This window comes from Larimichthys crocea, chromosome XIX (genome assembly GCF_000972845.2).
Source record: "Larimichthys crocea isolate SSNF chromosome XIX, L_crocea_2.0, whole genome shotgun sequence".
Taxonomy (NCBI): Eukaryota; Metazoa; Chordata; class Actinopteri; family Sciaenidae; genus Larimichthys; species Larimichthys crocea.
Window position 1 is genome coordinate 11,995,535 of NC_040029.1, and position 17,810 is coordinate 12,013,344.

The following is a 17,810-nucleotide window of genomic DNA, read 5'->3' on the forward strand; positions in this document are numbered from 1 at the left end:
TGATAAAATGACAATGAATCACAATGAATGATAAAAATGATTACAGTAACAGATATGGTAGTAACAATGACAGTAATAATATATGTAGTGGATGTCGTGCAGGATCACAGCAGCCACGATCCATGAGAACCTGCTGGACGACAGAGAACAGAAACTCCGGGGAAGTTTGGTTAGTAACATGCATTAATGAGACATGTCCACACAGAAAGAGAGAGAGAGAGAGAGAGAGAGAGAGAGAGAGAGAGAGAGAGAGAGAGAGAGATGGAGGGTTTTCAGTAAGGGAGATGTGACTGCATCTTCAACCAATACCGTGCCTGGGGGGTGGAGTCCCCCGGCAGTGTAATCCTATGGCAGCATAACTAAGGGATGACCTGAGCCAGCCCTAACTATAGGCTTTATCAAAAAGGAAAGTCTTAAGTCTATTCTTAAAGGTGTTGACCGTGTCTGCCTCCAGAACCCAGAAAGGTGCCAATAAAAAACATCCCAAAAACATTTTTCTTCTCCAATCAACATTGTTCACAAATGACCTCTGTGAACTCTGAATGACGAAAATCCATTATAGCGACTCATATAGAACTCATATATATATAAATGAAATGAAATGAAATTGACTTTTTGTTGCTAATTATATTGTATGTGCCATAATCAGCCTAATTTTAGTTGCTGACCATGCTTCAAATGACAGAACATTGTCACAGAGATAAAGCAGTGTAATCAGGTCAGCCTTACATTAGCTGCATCTGCATGTAATTCATAATAATAACGCGACTCCCCTTTAAGACTGTTGAATTATTGATGCGTTAATGTTTTAAGCAGCGACGAACAATTCATCACCTCGCCTCATGAATGTGAAACATTCATCAGGAAAGTAACCGGTCGCTGTAACTGTCACATAAATGTAGAGGAGGGATTATTTATGTCAATAATGATTTTATCCGACGTGGTAAATATTTAACCCTAACTCTATTAGAGCTGACACACTGGTACAACAGTAATAACAGCTTACTCAGTGACGGCGAGGCTCGGCACATCTGCTCAGCAGTCACACGGCTACATTCAGCAGCGTAATCACACGTGCATCTGTCCCTCCGTCCCTCTTTGCTCTCTTTCCCATTCACGTTGTCGTCTGTAAACATTTTAATTGGATGGCATCGGTTTGTTGTTCCGATGAGACAATGGGAAAGTGAAGAGAAACGAGGATATTAGAGCAGGCCAGCTGCTTCCCCCACACGCACCCGGATTACAGCATTAGTCCATCCGGGATCAACGGGGTCCTGCCGGACAGTCCATTACACACAAATGAAGCCATACAGTGGACCGGACCAAAGTCCAATTTCACAGCAGCAAATTGCAAATAACATATTTTTCCTATTGAAGTCAGCACAAATGAATGGACGGAACAGATCATTAGTCAGCATGTCCGTTCAGCAAAGTCATCCCATGAATTTTACTCTGACATCTGTCTCCAAAAACAAATCGGTCTGTTCTCACTCCCAGATCATTAATTACAGCAGCTCAGTGGCCCCGTGCTTCAAAATATATCTGGAGGTAAGACGTCTACTGTCATCTGTGGATGTGCATGATGTTCTGACGTGTGATCGAAGTCAGGCGATGTAGAAAAGAGTGAGGAAGTATCATGCGGAAGAGGTTGGTGTGGGTGGATTGGTCAAAGAAACACAGGACTTTCACCCAGGAGGCTGTAATCCTGATTGGAACTGCAACCTGAATCCAACCAACCACTTCACTGGGAAATGAAGTGCTTAAAACTGTAGTACCTCGAGTGGCCGCTTGAGTCTGACTCCAGAAGTGAGTCAGTCACCATAAGTCCCCGTGTTCAAATGTCCAACTTCACAGCAGAAATAAACATGTTTACAGCCTGGTACAAAAACCTGTCAGGCCCAGAACAAAGCGGCAGACTCAGACGCAGAATATGCAGGTTTGGAAGAAACTTTTATTGTTTCTGAGCTGCTGATACAGTCTACAAAAATTACAACAAAAATGGCTACACTGACCAGAACTCTAATTAACTAAAACTCTGCTACTCTCTCTGAAAATCTTAAACACTAAACTAGAAAGAAAAGCGCTTCACCAAAATGGGAAGGAATAACCTAAAAAATGTATCAAACAAAAACACTCACTCAAAATGAGGAGGAAACAGAACTATCTATATCTTATGACCTAATCTCCTTAACTGGCTAGAAACAAAAACGATCCCGGAGGATGAAAAACTTTATCAAAAGGAAAGAAGCAATCAAACAGAAAACGATACCGTAGGACGAAAACAGGCTACAAAAATACTATCTACACTTAACTTATGGCTGTGAAACTTACAAAGCAAGAAACGTGGAACAGGCTTGGAGTCAATGGAAGGGCTTGGGTGCGACGACAGAAAGTATGAAGCCACTTCGGCACGGGACAAGGGGAAACACAGACTATATATACACACATGAGGGAAATGGGGAACAGGTGGAAACAATCAGGGTGGGGAAGACAATCAGACCGGTGACACTTGAGGAAGGGCCAGTGACCTGAAACGAGAGGAGAGTTATCTTTCAAAATAAAACAGGAAATGACAAGACATAACAAAAACCCAACTTGACCTCACCACGGTGTGACAAAAACAGTTTTGGTCTCTGTAGCTAATTTCCCCGTTCATGACAACTGTACTGAGGGTGAGTTTATATACAACTCACCTGTTCACATTATATTAAGGCTCGAAAAATAAATAGCGTCGTCCCTTGATTGACAGGTAGGTGCATCATTCTGCCATCATGCCTTAGGTCCACCGATGACGTGAATCTTTGCTGATATTTAGATTCTATGGGAAGACGTCTGACACGACATTGCATATTTAAATGAACCTGTTAGAGTTGCACGATACCCACGGTATACACGGTACCCCGCGGTGCCAAATCATAACCGTCGCTACTATACTAGAAATTTTACACGACGGTACTACCGTGGATTACTATACTACCGGTGCCAGTCTCCGCTACATAGCGGCCGCCTCTGCTCTCCTCCCGGCTTCTCACTGCATGCTACTCCTTTGTAAACAAACCAACATGGAACCGCAACCGAACTACACAGCTGCTGAATGATTGGCTGTTTGCCTGTTACTGGTGACGTCCAGGGATATGATAGGCTGTTTCCGCACGCTGGGTCCGCCCGTCTGTTAGCTGATTGGCTGTTCGTGTATTTCTGCCGCCAAGAACAAACTCCGCGAAGACAGCTTCGCTTCGATAGAAACTCGCTTCAGAACAAACAACAAGCTAAAGTTCTGTCTCGCCCAGACACGAGACAACACACTCACCATGGCAGAAGCACCGGGCCCGAGCAGCGAGTCTGCCGTGGCGTCTTCGTCAGTGGCAACACTAATTTTGCTTAAAAAACAAACATTGTTGTTTCAAACTAACTTGTACAAATACATTGCAGTTTATAAAAATAATAATAATAAAAAAGGCCGCAGTATCGCGATAATACCCCGAACCGCGATACTTTGTCTGGTATAGTATCGTGGTTACTCATTTTAGTATCGTGACAACTCTAGAACCTGTAAACAGATTTGTGTTTAAGCTCACACACCATGCACCAAAGCTGTCAGATTCAGTATCTTGCTCAATGACGCTTCAACTGTACTGGGCAGCAGGGTATGAATTACTCAGCAATGACAAGTCTACCACCTGAGTCACGTTTACTGTTTCTTTTATATTATTCCTCACGGACCAAGCTGCTGTTTGAAAGGTTGGGAAGAATAAAAACACAGTTTGGAGAAAAAAAACTTAATGTCTGCTCACATTTTGTGTGTCATCCCAGGTCAGTATGCTCCCAACAAACTAAGTTGCACAAAGTGCTGTTGGACCATGTCTAAAGACAGGAGTGTTTAAGTGCCTGCTGTCAGAGAAAGTGGTGAGACACACTTTCATACGCTCCTCAAATATCATAGCGTTACACTCAGTTACACAAACACAAAGTGATACTCCAATGCGATGCGCTGTATCAGTATAGACTAAAACGAAACTGACCTCCAAAGAATCAGCACCCAACACTCAATGATCACATAGTAAAGTCACAAAGCCCTCTAGTGGCTCGGAGTTATGACCCTTGTTCATCACGAGCCGAGGAGGAAATACTGTGAAGTTATTATAGAGCCACAAAATCCACAGAGGGTGAAGGTTAGGGACGGAAATCATGACCGGGTTCTAGTTGAGAACCGGCTTTTATTTCACCTTATTAACCTATTTATATACTATGTGTTTATTATTGATAAAAAAGCTGCATAATTATTGTTGGTTATTCAATACCAAGAGCCGTGCATCCAATTGGATGAATTGTTTGCTGTTTCTCAATGATCTGCACCCTCACATTCACCATTATTTTGGTGAACGCCCTGCAGTACCTCTGCGGACCCCCTATGGGTCATGGACCCCTGGTTGAAGACCCCTGTATTAGTGCATACATGCCTTTTTTTCTACTATTTCTACCCTGTGTACCCTGCGTTGATGGTTTCCGAAACAAAGTATTTATTTGAAATGTTTCCCGAGTCATTCTACCCACAGAGGAGACAGATCAAGAAATAACTGTGTTACTCAAACTGACAAAAGATGTTGACCTACAGTACCTACACGAGCATCCAATCAGAAGATTGATCAGGATGGAGATTCCAAACTTTTATTTTCCATCAAACTTTGTTTTTGATGATGGCGATGAGATGAATTATTGTCTAATCTCGAGGCCCTGCGTGAGAATCTTTGTTGGGTACAGTGACAATTAGAGGAATTGGGGGATCAACAGAGGCCCAGAGCTTATGGTTTACTCCAGGACCTCCCACCATGTTAATCCATCCATGAATAAATGATAAGATATCTCTGGATATGATATGTTTACCGCACACAGTTCTGATCCGTTAATACAGGACAGTCGTTCTTAGACTGGATTTTCCGGTTGAGGATTTAGAACTCCAGCTGGCATGACTCCCATGCTGCTTTGCTGCCTTCACCTCTGAGTCATTTACATGGACACAAGTCATGGAGAAAATTCGTGAGGCACCTCGTGCTGCGACTGATGAGTGGAGGCTGAGGACACGTTTTCCAAAGTAAACCATGTTGGGGAGAGTTTCTGGAGGCCATTACTGCCTACCTCTGTTCCTCACCATTTAGCTGCATGTACATATATTGACTGTGAAGATTTCATATTCATCTATTAAGGCTCCAACTACCCAGGGAAGGGAATGCAATCAACTGGCTTTGCTGCCGAGGTGTTTACCTGCATTTTAATTCACGTTATGGGAACGCGGCAGAAGTCTTCGCTGCAGCTGCTCACAGCGGGGCTTTCACCCCTCATTCCCATACCCCCAGACCACACACACACACACACACACTAAACCTTCATCTCTGCCCACTCCCATTTGGTGCACTACCTTGTCACCGCGGCGATCGATATGCCTCGGTAATGGCTGCCTGGAGAGTGGTGCACTTGAATGACAGTTCTGGGACCGTGGTTGAGTGATGGAGCGCCGTTGCCAGCTTAATTAACTTCCAGTCGAGTCTCCAGCATTCACATTCAGCACCTCCCTCCACCGCCTGCATCACTCCTCCCCTCTAACCCACTCCCACCTCCACCTCCACCCTATTACCCTAAGCATAAACAACATGCCAATTAAAAAGGTGTCTGCACGTTCGCGCTGCTTTGTTTGCACACAAGTCTCCAGATAAATATTCATCTCGGTATGTACAGGGCTTGTTTGCTTCATCATATATTATGGATCAAACAATTTTTTTTTGCTACTGAAAGAAACTTTCCCCGTCTCATGAAAAGAATCCCACGCATCAGCCTGCACTTACGGGAGGGGGGGGCAGCATTTGACACAAATGTCACAGGAGATCGTATGAAGACATCCACTGCGCCTCACTAACTGCAGATTACTATTAAAGATTTCAATTTTCCCCCCTGTCACTTCAGTTTTAAGTCAAAAGCTAATTTGCTTGGCTTGTTGCAAAGGGGATCAATAGATTGAATGGTGAGGAAGGGGGGGCGGGGGAGGTGGCTGATGAGGAGGGTGATTTCCAGGCACTTTTACTGCACGCAGGATGCTCGGAGCGTGGACGCCGAGGGCCGTCAGGGGGGGGTGGCGGCACTCTTTGCTATTCAGCTCAGAAAGTGTGTCTCGTTTTCCCTTACGGAGCACAACGGCAATCCACAAAGGCCGAAACAGTCAGAGGATTTAGCTTAGCTGGCAGAGCCCAAACTGTTTGCAGATGCAGTTCAACGTCTCAAAAGTTTCAAGAGCTAGATTGGAGGTATTGATTGAGTCGAACTCAATAAGCAGCCAGCAGCTGCATCAGTGAGACTCAGCCCATGCTGAAAGTGGAGACCTTCATTGTGTCATAGAACGCTGCGATGTAGGCAAACAATCACGGAGGATACCTGGAATATGATGATTTATATTTTGAATACATTTCCACAGCACTGATTCTCCACACACACACTGCTTTTCAATCAAAAGGTACCCACTGCTTCTACTGTGACATTTTTTCTATTGGCGTCAAGCTGTTATTTCTTCACCTTTTAATATTAAAAGATCTTTCATTTCATTCCAAGGATATCATCATCACCGACATCTAGAAGAGATGGAGATCTTCTGGTCAGAAAGCAAGAGGACATCTGACCTGACCAAAGAACGCTCTGTTTATCTCAGTAATGAAAAATGTTCCACTTGTACAGTCCAACGTGATCCCATACAACAACTCTGACATCAATTCAGGAGTACATTACATTGAAAGTGGGGTTGCCACAATATTAGAAACACCAGAACGCAGCCCAGCTGAACACCACTACAAACTATAACCTCGATAATAAACAGAATAGCGGAATGAATACCTCTCTGACGGTGTCAACACAACCTGAAAGTAGAGTTTATATCATTTCTGTCATATACATGTGATATTAGTAGAGAACTGAAGAAATGATTCAGTTTTTACAAGAATAATAACATATCACTATATCCTTAGTTTTCTTCTTTTTCAGAAGTTTTATCTAAAACAAAAAGTTATCATGTTTATGTCAGAATTAGCTGAAAGAATAAAGTTTTAACATTGTTATAATATGAAAGAGATGCAGATTTTCTGCTCATGGTGGCAGTAATACAGTACATTTATATAAAGTGTTTATGTTTATGTCACATATAGCTGTACATAGTTCTGTATTTGTATCTTATTTTACTGCTGCTTCACTGATACATAATTGAATGAATTATTCAGGAGGCTCCCTCCACGTAATTCATTTGGGTTCCTTAGCGCCACTGACATGATTCTGCTTCTTAAATGTCAGAGGAGATCATGTGTTACCGATAACAGAGGCGTCTCAACATGTGTTATATTTACAGGTTTTTTGTTTTTTTTTGGGGTTACAGCATAATTATCGTGTCACTTTTTCTTTTTTCCGGTGACACGTCGGCGTCGACTTGACGCAGCCTGAGGGGGAGCAGCCGAGCGTGAAACACGTTGAAATCCAGAGGAGCTCTTATTAGGGGTAATAATAACAAGCCTGCGAAATGATGTTCAGAAATAATTTCAAAGCCCCGCGGTCGTGTGTCATCCTCCGTAAAACCCACGAGAAGGAGACGCAAATCTCTACGTGAGAAATTCAAGTTTTAAAGAAATGACTTCTGATTGCGCAGACACAATGTGTGTGAATGGGTGTATTCAGTGTCACACGCAGCGTGGGAACTTTGAGTTGCACACATAGACTTGTGTTAGATAACATTTTTTTTGTGTTAGTCTTTGTGTAACCCCACTGTTCGGTTTTTATCACAGCTTTACAGAAGGTTATATAAAACCTCGAACACTGAAACATTTTTGAACATCGTGTCACAATGACCATGCACTCAGTGCTTCTTCTCTTTTTCTTTCTTTGTGCTGTCACTAGCAGTTTGGGAAGCCTTTTTTTTCCGCTGTTTCATTTCTCCAATTCTTGGCAACCCTGCCAAGAATTGGAGACTGTGCCCTTTAAGACGACTTTTAATGTGAAACTCTGCAGGAAGTGTTGACTTTCATTAAGGTTCACTAAAGAGCAATTGAAAAAGTTCAACGTAGAAACAAAGTGTAAGTGTAAACAGTATTTCTGTTTAACTGAGAGAGGCCAACAATGAGCCGGTTCCACTTAAACAAAGTGTTTCCTTGTCAATGACACCAGGTGCTTGCTCATTGTAGGAATTGTTGCATCTCTGTACAGTCTAGAGCTGCTCTATATAAGAAAACTTCTGTTATGATTTGGCACTTACATATCATACTGATAAGTTGCACACACGACACACGCGACCATCCAATCAAACTCAATAAAACCTTACACCTTTCTTTTTTTTTTCTCTTTTTTTTAGAAAATACTGTGATATTTTATTAAAAATGTTGCAGAAAAAGTTTATACAGGTGTCCAGCCAGAAATATCTCTATTATCACTTAAGGCAAAACCGCAAACAAATATAAGACAAACTAAAATTTGAAAACTCTACATTAAAACCCTTGTTATCTTGACTGGTTTAGAGACCAAATGGCAAGAATATATCTTTTATAGAATTTACAAATGTAGCTTAAAATCTTCTTCATGTACTTCCATTTTTTTTTTTGTAATAGGATGCAAAACGGAAAGAGAGTTAATGGTTACTTTTGTCTGTAATTTTATAATAATTAATATTATTAATATTTACACTCATTCACTTGCTTTTGTAACCCAAAATATCACAAGCCTGGCACAATACTTTACATATTGCTAGCATATGACAATTTGAAATATCTAACATATATTTCTTTACAAACATATCCAACTAATATTGATACAAAAAAGTCACTGCCTTTTTTTTAAGTTCTAAATAATACATTGCTGGTCACATTGTAAGCTCAGGCAGTGCTGAGATTGCAAGACAGAAAAAGCCACAAAAAAAAACCTATTGGAAGCATAACAGGATGACGGCAGGTGATGGGATCAAGTCAGTCCTCATTGTCAGACAGGAGACGTGTCTGAAAATGGAGAGTAAAGCTCTTCCTTGGACATGCAGCGGTCTAAAGAGTGGGAAACAAAGCAACGCACGAGACAGTTACCGGATGTGATGACCCTCCAAAGATGGGATTGTGTTCGCATTTTGGTCGTTCTGTGAAAACAAAAGAATGAAACACGGCTTGGAATCAGGGAAAAGAATGGAGGAGGATGTTTGGGATATATTTACACGCACCGAAACAGAAAGCACAAGCTGGAAAAAACCTAAAAGATCTCAGCCAAAAGAAAACGAGAATAGAAGAACTCCTTTAATATGTTTTTTTTCCTTTTTTTTTTCAAATTTCCACGCACAACTATATACCTTTTTTCCTTTTTTTCTCAGTTTTTTTTTTTACAAAGTTTTCATAAATACATTTCAGGCTGGGGTGTAGAATTCTGTGCCCACGTCACGTGTTCGATGCAATGAAGGATCATGAAAAGATGATGTTCCTCAACGGTCCTTTGTTGCTTTTCAACAACTGTTGCCACCGTCTTCCTGCTGTGTGTGTGTTTATGGCACAAAAGCCTCTGCCGAGGCTTCTCTGTCACACTGAAACTGTTCATTTTGTGTCGTAAGAATATTAACAGTCATCCCCTGGGTGCCTTGTCTTTTGGTAAAACTCCTCGAAACCTTCCATGAAGCTTAGCTCCAAATAGAGTTATTACTATAGTAACATTCACTTTGAATATTTTCAATTTATACTGTATATACTTTTCAAGAAGGCATGGTAGCAAAATAACATCTGCTGAGTCTGTGCTTCACACAGTTTTATCTTGTCAGATTTGCCTTGCGAGGTCAGTGGCTCATCCAGAGGGAATCCGCTGCCGTCCTGTCCCAGCGGAGCTATACCCGTGTGGTGGAGTGGCCGTGGGGTAAGTTGGTACTGTTCTGGCTGCCACCGAAAGTGTTGAAGTTGTGCAGAGGCTGCATGCCAGCTAGCGAGTTGGGGATCATGGTGATGGTGCTGGGCGTCATAAGGGGTATGTCGTCGGGCGACCGGCGCAGGGTGAGGGTGTAGTCGGGCGGGCAAGTGAGGCGCAGCGTGTCGTGGGTCTGCAGGGATTCGCACTCGTGGTGGTGCTCGTGCTCCAGCTGCTGCTGCTTCATCTGCAGAGACATCAGCTCCTCGCTCTGCAGGTGGGCCACGTCGTTGGCTGTGGAGGGCGTGTTGGTCGGTGCGGAGTTGCGTTGTGGGGTCGGGACGCGCCGGTTCGACTCGTGTCGCCGCTTGTCCTTTTTATAGTAGAGTGCAGCGAAGGCGAGGATGTTCAGAAAGAGCAGGGACGCCCCGACTGCGATGGTGACGCTCAGCTCGGTAGAGTAGTCCCTCTTGGTCTCGATCACCACGGTAGACTCGTCGGTCAGGTCGCCACTCTTGCGTTGGTCGGTGGTCTGTTTGGTGTTGGCGGGTGGGACCCCTGGGTGACGGGTGGTGGATGGCCAGTTGTTTTTGCCAGGGAACCGTTTGGTGTAAGGGTACGGGGTGGTGTCCTGCGGAGGTATCTTGGTGGTGGTGGATACGTATTGAAAAAATTCATTTATATTGTGGAGATGCGGAACCAGTTCCAACCAGAAGGCGACCTTAGTTGCGCGGTAGTGGTCTCGGACTCGAGGTTTGAGGCCAATGTGAAGGTAGAGCTGGTCTTTGGGGTTGTACTTGGTCCAGGCTACCTCCTCAAAGCGGTTGGGTTTTGTGTGGATGAACTTGGTATCCTGTGGGACTGGTTGGTTTGGATCTCTGAAAGAAGAAAATAGAACATTTAATTAGCAAATGTTTTTTATGTTATGGTATCTCTCTCCGAGTCAGTCATGGGACTGTAAACATGCATTAATGCGACCTAGAACAACATAACCAAAGGATCAAATTTTAAACACATTTAATCACATAAATCAGATTTTATTTGTGTAGCCCAAAGTCACAAAGTACATTTGCCTCAGAGGGCTTTACAATCTGTACAGGGAGTAAAACCCTCTGTCCTTAGACCCTCGGTTCGAGGGTTGCCCACAAAAAACCTTTAACAGGGAAAAAAGGTGGAAGAAACCTCAGGAAGAGCCACAGAGGAGGGATCCCTCTCCCAGGACGGACAGACGTGCAATGGATGTCACGTGTACAGAACAAATCAACACAAACATATTGTACAATTACAATGAATGATAAAATGACAATAAATCACAATGAATGATAAAATGATTACAATAGCAGTGGAACCTGTGATAGAGATAGGGAGACACAGATGCACAGCAGCAGCAAATCATCAACTAACTATAAACTGTAATGGAGATATGGTAGCAATAATGACAGTAGTAATATGTGTAGTGGACGTCGTGCAGGATCACAGCAGCAGCCACGATCCACGAGAACCTGCTGGACGATAGAGAACAGAAACTCCGGGGAAGAATGGCTTTTCCTTCAAATCATTTTAAACCATCATGATAATGCAAATGAGTCATTACTCTGAAAAGTCACAGCCTCTCTTCTCCCTCTGTTCAAAGCTAATGTGTTTCTGGGTGACTCACAATTTGAATGCGCCGAGCGGACAAAATGTTCCGTGTCCTTTATACGCCAATGGAACGTTTTCCAGGTCTGTTGTCACATTTTCTTAATATTCAGTCTCACCTAGGGTGAGTTCGGAAAAAGAGCTGCCTCTCCAGCGACTTTGCCGGAGCGATTTCATTAACTTTGGAGAGGTGAGGGGGAGTGAAGGCTAGACAACAACCTTGGAGCCGACACACTGGAGTATTTGTGTATCTGTGCATGTATGTGTGTGTTTGCGGGGTGGTGTGGTGTGTGTGTAGGGGAGGCGGGGGGGTATATCTCTGAATACTCAATAGGAAGGACTCATCTAGAGTCACGCATTGCATTTTTGGGGCACACCGAGGGACGATGACAAACTCCTGGCTCTGTATGAGGGACAATCATTGAACGTGTACTTCTTCTGAGTCCACACTACACACAAACTATGTATTTCTCAGCAGCTTTTGAGTGTGGAGTTGTAATCACACTGGAAAAAAAATGACAACATAAATGATGCTACAAAAAGTCAGCAGACTAAAAACCTTGACGAACACTTTCCCTCCACAATGCAATCCCCAAAGGAAATGGAGGAGCTGCACACAAGAGGAATTTCAATTAATTGTGTATGGTGCTAAAACAGATCCAGGAACAGCCTGGAAAATAAAATGTCAGCAATGACATTCCAAAATTGCAGTTTTAAGAACAAAATAAAGTAAACATAATCTGTACAGTTAATATGTCGTTAGAATATACGAATTAGGGCACGGAATATATAGCCTACATATGAGCCGGTATGGAAGTCCAAGGATGCCAGTATGTAACTTTGTTTATTTCATTGAATTTTAAATGTCTAAACTGTATATGTAAACTTTGACCCATGCCCTAACCCTCAAAATTCCTTTTATGACATAACAAGGTCTTTTTTCTATTTCTTTCTTTCCATTGTTTTTGGTGAGTGCAATCCATACTTTCTAACAATTTAGATAACAAATATATATCTCAAAAGTGGCATAATATCTACCTTCATAATATCTACATGTAACATTTTGCAGTGAGGCAAATGTAAAGCAAACATCCCTGAAAGCGTCATGTCTGAGAAGGACGTCATAAGCAAACAAATCCAGCCCCTGCATCAGGAAACGTTCTAAGGCGAACCATTGGTTCTTCTTCAGGATAATCATCTGGAGAGAAGCAAAGCATCGAGTCAGAGGAATCAGACTCCCGCAGAGCCATCCCATCTGAAGCCTATAGTCTGCTTGATGCTGTTGGTTTGAAAAGATCTAAAGTTTCTTTTGGAAGACGGAGCTGACCTGAGAGTTCTGAAACAAAGTAATCACAGTTTCTGAAAGGTTGTTCCACTGATTGTGCAAAACAAAGAGGAAGTAAATCTGCAAACACAACAGCAGACCACCACACACACTCCATCTGTGTTGTCTGTTGCCAGTTTTAAAAAGACTTCATTCAATGTTTTCTTTGCTCTTTTTTTTTTTGATTATGTAAGCAGGCCCACTGCTTATTTGTTAAAATAAATGGATGGCTGCATTTTATATCGGGCTTTTATCCAAAGCACTTTACAATTTGCTGCCCATTCATAAATTCACAAACACACACACATACACACACACTCTTACACCCATGGCCCGATGCCCAAGGACAGTTCGACATGTGGACACATGGAGCCAGAGCAGCCATCTGTAAAACGATTACCGACCCAAATGCTCCATCTTCTTTTCAGCTGTTATATCACACCAGTTTGTTTCTTTGGATTTATAGAATAATAAAAATGAAATGTTTTATTGGATCAAATAATTAAATATCTGATGGAAGCTCAGGCCCTGTATTTCAACGAATATTTCAGTGTGATCCAATCAGAAGTTAAACACACACACACACATATTGCTGCACATTCTTTTACTGTCTGAGATTTTATGTGAGGATTTATGGTCAACCTAAGCTGTGCAGTGAGATACATTTTTAAAATGCTTTAAAGTTCCTGCAGCAGAAGATAACGTGTTTATTTTGCCATATTCTAAACTCTTTGCATACTGGCTCTAATAAACAAAACAGAAAAAAAGTGTGCAAATATGGAGAAACCAAGACCACATTAAAGCCTAATTGTGCAACTTTTCTACCATAAAATAACTTGGTTGCGGTGGATGGTGTGTTGAGCCGCATTTTGTAATAACGGTGCATTTTGTAATAAACGTCCAAAATGTAATAACTTTTTCATTTCATTTTGTAATAAAGCCGCATTTTGTAATAAACTGCCGCATTTTGTAATAAACTGCCCCAACGCATTTTGTAATAAATTTTGCCGCATTATGTAATAAGTTATTACATTTTGACAAGATTATTACAAAATGCACTTGCAACTTTTTTATTTTCTAGGAAATGTAATAACATGGTGCATTATGTAATAACAATTCTAAAGCATAGTTTATTTGTTTGTTAATTGTATTTTATTTTACTTTAAAGTATTTGTAAAAGCTAGGCCTATTATTAGTATCACTGTATTAGCCTAGTAGCAGTACTTAGCAATTACTATCAGTACACTATTCAAAGGTTGCATTAACAGAGAATATTATGTAAATTGCAGATTTTTTGCATTTGGTAATAATCTTGTCAAAATGTAATAACTTATTACATAATGCGGCAAAATTTATTACAAAATACGTTTGGCCAGTTTATTACAAAATGCGGCTTTATTACAAAATGAAATGAAAAAGTTATTACATTTTGGACGTTTATTACAAAATGCACCGTTATTACAAAATGCGGCTCAACATGGTGTCATTCCCACACTGCGTCTATTTGATGCAACTTTGTGCTCTGTGATCACCCCCAAGAATTATGTAACACACACCACCACCAACTATTTGACTGACTTCGGTGAAACTGGATCATATTTTATGGAGAAAATATTTTCTGTTTTTCCCTCTCTGTGATTTACAGAGTTTATGATGGACAGTGAAGTAAACTGCTGACAGCTGTAGCTGCTGTTAGCTCATGTTAGCTCAGTTCGTTAGCCTGGACTGTGAGCTCAGAGCACCGGGGGGAGTGTTAGAGGAGGTTTACAGGCAGAATAGACAGAATAGTTTGTTTTCTTCGTGTGGTGATGAAGTCAGAACCACTGAACCGAAGATGAGTTTTCTAATTCAGACCCCAGGGACAGTCACCTTTGCCAAGATAACACCTATGGGGGATCTATTAAAGGTAGAGCAAACACACTGGCTGAAAATGTACACAGCTGAACCTGTTCCCTCTCCTGGAGGTCTCTCTCATTAAAAAGACTGGATTCAGCCATAATGTAAAGTCTGCCCTCCAACTGGTGGCTACATATGGAACCATACATAAGGCAGTGTAGCATGTGGTGAGCCTGTCGTCTTAGTACTAACATATGTTGGAACAATATGCCACACTGAATTTCTTCATAAAAAGAAGGAAAAAAAAGAAAAAGATAACGCTCCATGCTCACTGAACTGCAAAATATATGCTTTGCTTGCATATGTTTCCATCAAGCGTCCAATCTGGTGAGGATAACAGTGACTCCTGCCATAGGTGAGGAGCTAAATCTGCACCGCTCTCACTCTGACAGGTGTATGAAAACTGAAAATTCACAGAGTGTTTGAACAGATGCTTTCATGTGCTTGGAAGAGCTGTAATATATTCAGTGTTACCTCGTACTGTCTGACACCAGACCAGCTTTAAATGTTTGTGGGTTAGCTTTTCAGTCTTTAGCTTCGTCAATTCATCTTTCTATTTACTGATGATGGTGCCATCTACAGTATGGGGGGTATTTGGATTTATGCCCACCATCCTGATACAATGCAAATGTTCATAATAAAACTATGACAGCACTAAAATGAATGACATAGAAGTTCTTGAAAAATAAAGTAATGTTTTGTAACACTCAAAAGAATGTTGTTCTGCTGCTAGAGGAAGAAAAAAAAGGGGGAGATCTGAACCCATGTCAGTTTTAGGGTGTATATGTTAAATGTGAAAGGTTCGGAAGAGTGCACCTAATATGAAGGACAGTGGCTGCAAAACCCTCAAACTGTGGTTCTGCCCACAACCACACAGACCATTCCTTGAGATGAATGACAGCATCTTGAACACTCCCTCCCACCCAGCACCTTGATTTAAAACAAAAACAAAAAAACATAAAAAATAACTAATGAAACACAAAATTGGATTTGCAGCTGTGCTGCTGTGTTATGACTTAGTGTTAATTCAGTCAGTGACAAAAATACAATTATAAATACATTCCCTAATGAATAAAAACTGAACAATATTGTGAAAGACACTGAGCCCTCCCTGACCTCATTCTCACTCCAAGCTCATCAGAAATGGCAGCTTGGTCAACGGTCCTAGGCTTCAAACTGGGACTCAAAAATGAGTATGCAATGTCTGACGAAGATTACCATAAAAATATGCAACGTCCGGCTTTTAAAATAAAGCCTTCTGAAAAACATTTTACATTTTATGACTTTTAACAGTCACAGTTTGTGGGAGAAGATCATGATTTGGGTTGAAATATATAATGTCAGTTGAAGTCAACGCTAACTTTTTGTTTCCTGCTGGACATGAACATCCTTTGTTTGTTTGTTTGTTTGTTTTAAGATTATTTTTGGGGGCTTTTTTCATGCCTTTAATGATAGGACAGCTGAAGATAGACAGGGGGAGTAACACGGCTGAAGATAGACAGGGGGAGTAACACGCAGTAAATGGCCGTCCGATGTGGGGTTCGAACCGGAACCAGCTGCAGCGAGGACTGTAGCCTTTACACACGGGGCGGCCGCTTAACCCACTACGCTACCGACCGCCCCCCTTTGTTCGTTTTAACCATGGCAAACACCTCCAAATGTGAGCTTGATCACCCTTTACACTGTGTCACCTGACTTTAACAGCACATAAAAAACATCACGCTGCATGGGCACGTCCAGAAATGACACTACAGGGCCGTAGAACTTCTGACCAAGCCATATTTGATAAGTTGGGAGAGGGAATGGGGTTCCCACATCGCAGAGAGTGGGAGAAGGTCGAAATGCCCCAAGGTATTTCTAAAATCCTTGCCATGTTCTGCATCTTTTTTGCCTTCTGAAATTCTTACACATTTATTATCAATATGTGAGTCTTTCGTGCGTCTCTTCAAGCCGCCACTTACTCTGAAACAGAATAACAGCAGCAGTTACTGTACATAATCACAGCAACACTCCATGGTATTTCTGCGTGTACATCCAAACTGCTGGATTCTTTGGCTCTGAAACCAGGAAAAGTTTGAAAACATCAATCTGCCGTTCACAATGGGAGATTCTGCAAAGAGCGGGGGAGGCTTGTTGAAAAATGGCTACGCTCGCAGTGATGAATTTGCTTCCAGTCACTGCTTTATTGGAAGAACAGTGAACAAAAAAAAGAAGCATGAGAAAAGAGCCTTCCCAAAATGTCTATAAGGCAGCCAGTCCCCCGCTGATCAGGCATCAGCTGGATGGAAGCCAAACAGGGAGCAGGGGAGTGAACGCTACAGCCTATGAAGCTGATCAAGACTTTATTTATTCACCTTAAAGTGAATTTTCAGTATGACTGAGCTGCAAACACCCTGATACCTAATCTCAAGGTGTGTGAAACAAAAACGTGATCCAAATACAAACAGAGAGCAAATCCTCTCATCAAATCCAGCTCTGCTGCAGCACCAGGGGAGGATGACTTGTTTTATTAACCTCCACTTGATCTCTCTGACTCCAGAAGTTAATCATTAATAAACAAAACTTTTTGTTGATACCTAAATCTATCTTTGACGTATCAAGTACTTATTCTCTGCAGGCTTTAAAGGTCATTTTAACTGTCTGTTATGTTCAGCTTTTATTCACAGGGTATGTCATACGCTATTATCTCCTGAAGAATTCTCAGATGTCTGTCAATACATGTGCTACTGTACAACACGAATGATGAAAAACAGTGTCACGCATTTGGAACAAATGATTTGTTCAGATTTTTAATACAGTGTGGCAAGGATGGAAGAACTATCAACTATGTTGATGAATCATTCTATCTTAAAGTACTCAAATAGTAAAGTAGTCAAAAAACAAGTAAAAAGTGCAAAATATTCATGGATTATGTCACTCTTATCGTTTTCTTTCTTTCAGTAGTGATGGATATGTTTTGTGTTTTGGAACTACAGTTCCCATCATGCTCTAGGTGGTGTAAACTATCCCAAATGCCCCCACATTTGCAGGCAGCAGACATTATGGGTGCATACCCCAAAATGTC

General features: G+C 41.6%; 1 protein-coding gene across 2 annotated transcripts in view; it reads right to left on the reverse strand.

Moving 5' to 3' along the window:
* Positions 1 to 8,351: 8,351 nt before the first annotated feature.
* The window catches only part of nlgn4xa (neuroligin 4 X-linked a), a 93,507-nt gene continuing 84,048 nt past the window's right edge, over positions 8,352 to 17,810 (reverse strand). For both annotated transcript variants that reach the window (XM_027291759.1, XM_027291760.1), the window contains one exon: positions 8,352 to 10,766. In XM_027291759.1, the coding sequence (XP_027147560.1) occupies positions 9,872 to 10,766 (895 nt within the window). In that variant the 3' untranslated portion in view covers positions 8,352 to 9,871. The remainder of the gene's footprint in view (positions 10,767 to 17,810) is intronic.